The sequence below is a fragment of the Aethalodelphis obliquidens genome, unplaced genomic scaffold (genome assembly GCF_003676395.1).
Source record: "Aethalodelphis obliquidens isolate GAN/ISIS:26980383/991018 unplaced genomic scaffold, ASM367639v1 scaffold53, whole genome shotgun sequence".
Lineage (NCBI taxonomy): Eukaryota > Metazoa > Chordata > Mammalia > Artiodactyla > Delphinidae > Aethalodelphis > Aethalodelphis obliquidens.
This window is the reverse complement of record NW_020837997.1, coordinates 1,036,570-1,043,875: the sequence shown is the minus strand read 5'-3', so window position 1 is coordinate 1,043,875 and position 7,306 is coordinate 1,036,570. Positions and strand designations below refer to the sequence as shown.

Below are 7,306 nucleotides of genomic sequence, written 5' to 3'. Positions count from 1 at the left end.
CGGAGCTGGAATGAGATGAGAGATGACATCTTCAGGTCCCCCTACGCTACTTCAACAAAAACAATCCTCGGCCCCTGCACTCATCCTCTGCCTGAGGCTAAAGTGCTGGCATCAAAGAAAGCAGAGGCAGCGCCGAGTTCAGGCCTCTCCTTCTCTCCTCACCCTCATCACAGCCAGTCTTACCAGTCAGGCAGGCACCTGAGAGTCCCCTCTGGTGGCCAGAAGCAGCTACAGAACGATCACCATAGGAAGGGTGGATTGCTGCATTAGCCTCAGTTTACCACTCCTGGGGAATGGGCAGAGTTTGCTGGAATCTGAGCTACCTAGTTTCCAGGCCACTCCTGCAATGCGCTTGGCTTACTGACCATTGACCTCACCCTGGGAGGAACAGGATAGGATGGGGGAAGCCCCTGAGACCCAGATGACGTTGAGCCAGGGCACTCTGTACCCACGCCACCACTGCCTCCCGCCCACAGCTCTGCAAGTGGCAGCCGTGTCATTCACCGCTGGACTTTGACAGTAGCCAAAGGCACTCTCAGTTCTCCATGCTTGTCTCCTTCCAGTTCTGCCAAAGTCTCCACTGAAGTAAACTGGATACTTCCCCTGGAAACTGGAAGCCCACAATGGTGGTCCAGGCTATCCTATGGATCCTGTACGGATTGCTGCTGCAGCCGGAGCCAGGCACAGGTAGGTCAAAAGGCAGAGGCCTGAGGCCAGGACTCTTATTTCAGCAGAAGTATACTGCTGCCCCTCTGTGTCCAGCCCTGTACAGGGTGAGGCTAGATCCAGGAGGCCCCAGTCTCAAGGAACCTCCAGTCTGGGAACACAGATGCTCCCAGCCCCATAGGATCAGGGCAAGGGCTGGGGGAAGAAACTGGGGCCAAAAGAGCAAAAATCAGGAAGGCTTCCTGCAGGAGGGGACATAGATCTAGGACAGGAAGAAGAATTTTACTTGGTGGTGAAGCAGGAAAGGACATTTTAGGCAGAAAGAAGAACAAAGCTAGAGAGGAATCACTGAGTGAACTGTCTGGAGAAGAACCTGAATTCCAGCAGTCAGCAGAGTGTAAGGATTAAGACTTCCTGTGTTCAAATCCTGCCTCTGCCACTTCCTAGCTATGTGATCTTAGGTAGATAATTTAACCTCTCCACGTTCATAGGGTCCTTGTGAAGATTAACTGGGTTGTTATATAAGTCACCTAGAATGGTGCCTGGCACATAGTAAAGGTTTAATTATTCAACAACCCACCCCAGCTCTGAGTCCCAGACTTCTAAGTTCCAAGTTCAGCCATAGACATTTCTCCCACAAGGCACAGGCCCACCCTCCCCTGGACATCCTTTGAGACACCTTTCCCTCTAAAATTCCCCAAACTCCAATCCATCATGAAAAACGGTCCATCTTTCCCTCAAAATATCTGAAGACTCTGCCCACTCTTGTCCATCACAGCGTCACCATCCTGGCTTCAGCCACCTTCATTGCTTACCTCCAAACTCTCTCCCCTTCTCTACTCTGGTCCCCCCAAAATCTATTCTCCACACAGCACTCAAAGGAGCAATCAGAATTCCAACCTGGCCATGTATCTCCCCTGCTCATGAACCTGCCATGGCTCCCCAGTGCTTGCTGATAGTCTAAGCTCCTTAACTTGTTGTCTGTGCCTCAGTTTCCTCACCTACACAAGGACAATGTCAGACATCATAAGATTGTCCAACGAAGGCAGGGGGCATTGAGAAGATGTAGAAACGGCAGGGGGAGGCTCAGTAACAGGTGGTGCTGGGCTGCTGGGCTAATACCATCCCTCCTCCTTCAGCGACCCTGCCCCTGCTCATGGACTCTGTCATCCAGGCACTGGCTGAGCTCGAGCAGAAGGCACCAGCCACCGAGGCTGGCCACACTGCCTCTTCATGGCTGCTGTCAGCCCAGGACTCTTGTGCCCACAACCCTCTCCAACACTTCTTGCTGGAGGAGCAGAGTCTCAAGACCACCATGCTGGATCCTCCTTCACTGAGCCCAGAGCTTCAAGGCCTGACCATGGAGGTGGCGAGACATGGTGTGTGGGACGGGAAGGAATGCGGGGTGGTGCTGGCACCCGATGGCTCAACCGTGGCTGTGGAGCCTCTTCTGGCAGGGCTGGAGGCAGGGCTGCAGGGGAACAGGGTCGTAAACCTGCCCTTAGACAGCACGGGCACCCCTCCGGACGCTGGCGTCACCCTTCCTGACTTTGGAGCCACGGTTCCTGATGTAAGAGCCACCTCCCCAGGACTCAGGGATACCTCTTCAGATGTCACCTGGGCAGATGTCGGAGCTGTGTCTCCAAACGTTAGAGCCACAGATCTAGATGTCCAAGTCACCTCTCCAGATGTCCAAGCCTCCTCAGCAGATACCAAAGCCAAGTTCCCAACCACTGTGGACAGCCTCCTAGTGGTCACCCTGGCCAGAGACCTGGGCCTGAACTTCCTCCAGGGCCCTCAGACCTGGAGCCATTCACTGGGAACTGAGGGTTGCTGGGACCAGCTCTCTCTTCCCCGGACCTTCACGCTCCTGGACCCTGAAGCATCAACCCTCACCACGGCCTTCCTCAATGGTGCCCTGGATGGGGCCCTCCTTGGAGACTACCTGAGCCGGTCCCCTGAGCCCCGGCCACCCCTCAGCCACCTGCTGAGCCAGTACTACGGAGCCGGGGTAGCAGGAGACCCAGGATTTCGCAGCAACTTCCGACGGCAGAACGGAGCTGCTCTGACTCCAACTCCCATTCTGACCCAGCAGGTATGGGGGGCCCTTATCCTGCTGCAGAGGCTGGAGCCAGCACACCCTCAACTTCAGGGTATGAGCCAAGAACAGCTGGCACAGGTGGCCACCCATGCTACCAAGGAGTTCACTGAGGCCTTCCTAGGTGAGAAGGGCCCCCACCCCCTGTAATGCTCCTTCTCATATATACAGACATTCTCAGTGCCCCACAGGTCAGGAGGATCTAGGACTGGGGGATTCCAGAGGGGGAAATAAGGGCTTTGGCTGGGAGGCCAACAGGACTAGGATGCTGTTAGATTTAGTTAAGTTAGATCCCAATGGGGGCCAGTGTGGTGTGAGACTGAACTGTCCCCAAATCTGGGAAGAGACTGAAGGGATGATCCTTATATGCGCTCTTAGTGTGGGAGGAGGCGGCAGGCAGAGAAACGCTTGCTTACTCCCGTGCTGGACTCTCTTCCTCTCAGGGTGTCCAGCCATCCACCCACGTTGCCGCTGGGTCGCGGCCCCGTACCAGGGCCGCCCGAAGCCACTGCAGCTGCCGCTCGGGTTCTTGTATGTACACCACACATACGTGCCCGCGTCACCCTGCACGGACTTTGAGCGCTGCGCCGCCGACATGCGCTCTATGCAGCGCTTCCACCAGTATACTCGCGGCTGGGACGACATAGGCTACAGGTGGGCGGCAACCTGCAAGTCGCTGGCAGGGCGGACCAAGTGGTGGTGCAGTGTAGAGCCTGGGGGCGCAGAGCCTGACTGAGGGGGGCGGGGTTTGGACCTGAGCCAAGCTGGCAAGGAGTTTAGGGTGGGTGGAGCCAGTGTGGAGAGGGGAGCGGCCTAGACTAGGATCCGGGCCTTAACATGGAGCAGAAATAGCTCAACAGTGGATTCCTGAGTTTGGGGTGGGAACTAGGAAAGGAGTCCGGACTTGGGAGAGGAGCAGGACCTGTGGTAGCGGCTGAGTCTGGGACGGGGCAGTGATGGGATATGACCTAAGACAGAAAAGGGCTCTGAATTGGGCAGGAGTTGGACTTGAGACAATGGGGAGGGAGCTGGGTAGAAAGAGATGAGGCCAATGTTGGGGGTAGATCCAGAGAAACGGGACGGTTTCTGGGGTGGCATTAGGTCGGGGAGTGGGACACGGCTGGACGGGGTAGAGTCAGCGCGACCGGGCGGGACTTGGGGTGGCGGCGGCCCTTGGCACAGGTGCGGAAACTGGGGTAGAGGGCCAAATGAGAGACGGGGCCTCACGCCAAGTGGTGCATGCTTCCTTCTCTCCTCGCAGTTTCGTGGTGGGCTCAGACGGCTACGTGTACGAGGGCCGCGGCTGGCACTGGGTGGGTGCGCACACACTCGGCCACAACTCCCGCGGCTTCGGCGTGGCCTTGATAGGCAACTACACTGCGGAGCGGCCCGCAGAGGCCGCGCTGCGCGCGGTGCGCGACGAGCTCCCGCGCTGCGCTGTGCGCGCCGGCTTCCTGCGGCCAGACTACGCGCTGCTCGGCCACCGCCAGCTCGTGCGCACTGACTGCCCGGGCGACGGGCTCTTCAACCAGCTGCGCACCTGGCCGCACTTCGACAATGTGAGTCCCCGACGCCTGCACTACCTCGGCCTGAGGCCCATCTGTCCACACAAGCTCAGCACGGCCCCTGATCCCTGCCTGCTTGCCTAACCTCAGCAGGCCCCTCACTCCTTCCTGTAACCCTGTGCCCACACAGCCTCAGTCAGGACCCTGAACCCCCTTGCAGCTCGTCTGTTCAGGCAATCTAGACTCAGACTCCAGTCATTCTGCTTGCAATATAGCCTACCCACCCTGCCACTCTGTCTGCACAACCTCATCCCAGCCACCCAAACTTGCCCTCATCCTTGCCCCCACCCAAAGCCCCGCCCCCACCCATCCACACAACACTGACCCAGACTGTGACCCTCTACAGAAAACCCTTTTACCTGCACAGCTTCTGTCCAGCCCCTAACCTAGTATTGCAATCCTCTGCTCAGACAATCTCAGAGTCTCAGAGAGACAGTCCTCTCCTGAGGATGCTTGCTAGCCCCAGCCTTCCTGACCCTTGACGACAACTCTTACGCTGGAGCAATCCAGGCCCAGTCAGCACAACCTCAGCCTGATGGCTGCACCCCAACCTCTGATCATGATCACAAAAACACCTCTATAACATCCCTGTGCTATCTAGCTGTACCTTCAAGCTACCACTCCGTTTCATTTGGCTGGCCTGCCGTTGGCATTGTACCTGCCCCCTCACTTTGGGCCCCTGTCCTCTTACCATCTAGGGTGCCACCATGAGGAAGGCAGACCCAGCCCCACGACCCCTCACCCACCCCACCGCCAAACCTCACACTCCCTTGTCTTTTTTAGAACGTGAAACCAAGAACTGCCAGGAGCGCCTCTAGGAGATCCAGGAGGGCCTCTAGGTGATCCAGTAGGAGGCCACCTCCAACGATCCTGCTAGCCACAGACCTCCAATAAAGAGACCATGGGAAGAAAGCCTGTGTCCATGCATCATCTGCGTTTGCACGTTCTGTCTTAGTTTAGGGTTGCCCAGAAGCAGACCCTGGGACAAGAATCCTTGTCGATAAGTAGTCGTCTGAGCAGTGATCCCAGGACATGGCAGCTGGGGAATAAGGAAGCGACACAGGGAAGGGAAGGCAGCTGGGAAAGGGTGCTTTATCAGGCATGTGGGTATGGGAGGCACGTGGAGCTCAATCCCACCAGGGACCTTTGGGGGACAGTGTAGGTCACACACCGCAGAGTCATCCCACTCAAAGGGCAAGGCAGCTGGAGTACTGATCCTCCAACTTCCATAGTCATTGGCTGAGGGCTGCTCCCAGGGCAGTGTTAATGTGTTGGCACTTTGGGACTGCTTGTTGCACGGGCAGTGTGGACTCCACCTGTCAGAGAAAGTCCTCCAGCAAAAATGCAGGGAGTTGGGAGTGGGGCCCGTATGCAGTGAAGTGGTACAGGCTCAGAGATATGGTGGAACACAGGGAGACTCTACCTGTATGTGCAGTGAGTGGACTGAGTGTGGTAAGAATGAGGTGGGCGTAGCTAAGGTATGTGCACCCGCAAGAACATGTCCAGCACCAGGAAAAGGATTTTTGACCCTCGCTGAAGACCTTCTTCCTCAGGACAGGTTATAGAATGTTCAAGACCCAGTGCGAAATGAAAAATGCAGGCCCTGTCCAAAAAGTTAAGTCAAGCGCAATGCAGAGCCCTTCTGAGCCCGGTGACTGCACAGGTCACATGCTCGTGAAGGCAGTCCTACCCATCCCACCCTGTGAATTCCGGTCACGCTTGCCTTTGCACAAGCCGTTCCTTCTACCTGGCATGTTCTTCCCACGACCAGCTCCTCCTCATGCTCAGCCCTCCTGGATTTTTCCAGCTCAAAGTGCATCACTTCTGCTCAGCCTCTACTCTGTCTATTTGCTTCCAAGTCTTCACCAGCTAGAAATGTCCTGCATTCATGTTCAAGATTTGTCTCTCTTGCTGTACTGTGAGCTCCAGGAAGGCAGGAACCAAGTTTATTTTGTTCCTTGTAGCTTTTCCAGTACCCAGCACATAGTAGGCATTCAGGAAACATTTGCTGAATAAACAAAGTGTCCCATTATAAACCTTCTGAAACTGATGTTATCATCTTGTACAAATCAGGAAACCAAGGCTCTGAGAGAGGAAATGACTTGCCTGAGGTCACACAGTGAGAGAAGGACCAGCTGGCACTCAAACCCACTCTGGGGCCAGCGGGCCAGGATTCTACTGACTCTCAAGTTATCTCACTTATTACTCAGAACAGCATGTGGCCACCTCTTTTTTCAAGTAAATACTTATTGTGGTATAATAGAGATATAAGAAAGGGCACCAAAATGTGTGGTTAATGAATTTTCACAACAGAACATACCCATGTCATCAACACCCAGCTCAAGAAATAGAACAGGTTAAATTTATATTATGTGAATTTCACCTCAATTTTTTTTTTTTTTTTTTGCGGTACGCGGGCCTCTCACTGCTGTGGCCCCTCCCGTCGTGGAGCACAGGCTCCGGACGCGCAGGCTCAGCGGCCATGGCTCACGGGCCCAGCCGCTCCGCATCATGCGGGATCCTCCTGGACCGGGGCACGAACCCGTGTCCCCTGCAGCGGCAGGCAGACTCCCAACCACTGTGCCACCAGGGAAGCCCTTCACCTCAATTTAAAAAAAAAAAAAAAAAAAAAAAAAACCCACCATGATCAGCTACCAGAAGCCTCCGTTGTGCTTCCCCACCTCCCCAGTCTCTGGCCCTTCCAAAGGAAACCAATATCCTGAATTGTTAAACAGAGTTTTGCCTGCTTTGGAACTTCATATAAATGGAACCACACAGTGTTTACTCTTCATTGTTTGGGTTTTCTTGCTCAACATTGTGATTCATCTGAGTTCGATCCTTCTTATTGATACATAATATCCCACTGTGTAAAGAGACCACAATTTATTCATTCTACAGCAGATGCACACTTGGGTTGTTTTCCGTTTGGCGCTATCATGAATAGCGCTGGTGGGCATGTCTGTTGGGTGTATACCTA

General features: G+C 55.0%; 1 protein-coding gene across 1 annotated transcript; it reads left to right on the top strand.

Annotated features, from left to right (window-relative positions):
- The first annotated feature begins 510 nt into the window (after window positions 1–510).
- Window positions 511–6,713, top strand: PGLYRP2 (peptidoglycan recognition protein 2). The gene is made up of 5 exons (XM_027084503.1): window positions 511–687; window positions 1,806–2,888; window positions 3,208–3,418; window positions 4,026–4,323; window positions 5,113–6,713. Exons 1-5 carry the CDS (start codon window positions 624–626, stop codon window positions 5,170–5,172), a joined length of 1,716 nt encoding a protein of 571 aa, XP_026940304.1. The 5' UTR covers window positions 511–623; the 3' UTR covers window positions 5,173–6,713.
- Window positions 6,714–7,306: the final 593 nt, after the last annotated feature.

What these genes read in the sequence shown, in the direction of transcription:
- PGLYRP2 (XM_027084503.1), top strand. Translation starts at nt 624, where the DNA reads ATGGTGGTCCAGGCTATCCTATGGATCCTGTACGGATTGCTGCTGCAG. An exon ending in GCAGCCGGAGCCAGGCACAG is followed by an intron (nt 688 to 1,805) that starts GTAGGTCAAAAG and finishes CTCCTCCTTCAG; the next exon opens with CGACCCTGCCCCTGCTCATG. An exon ending in TGGGACGACATAGGCTACAG is followed by an intron (nt 3,419 to 4,025) that starts GTGGGCGGCAAC and finishes CTCTCCTCGCAG; the next exon opens with TTTCGTGGTGGGCTCAGACG.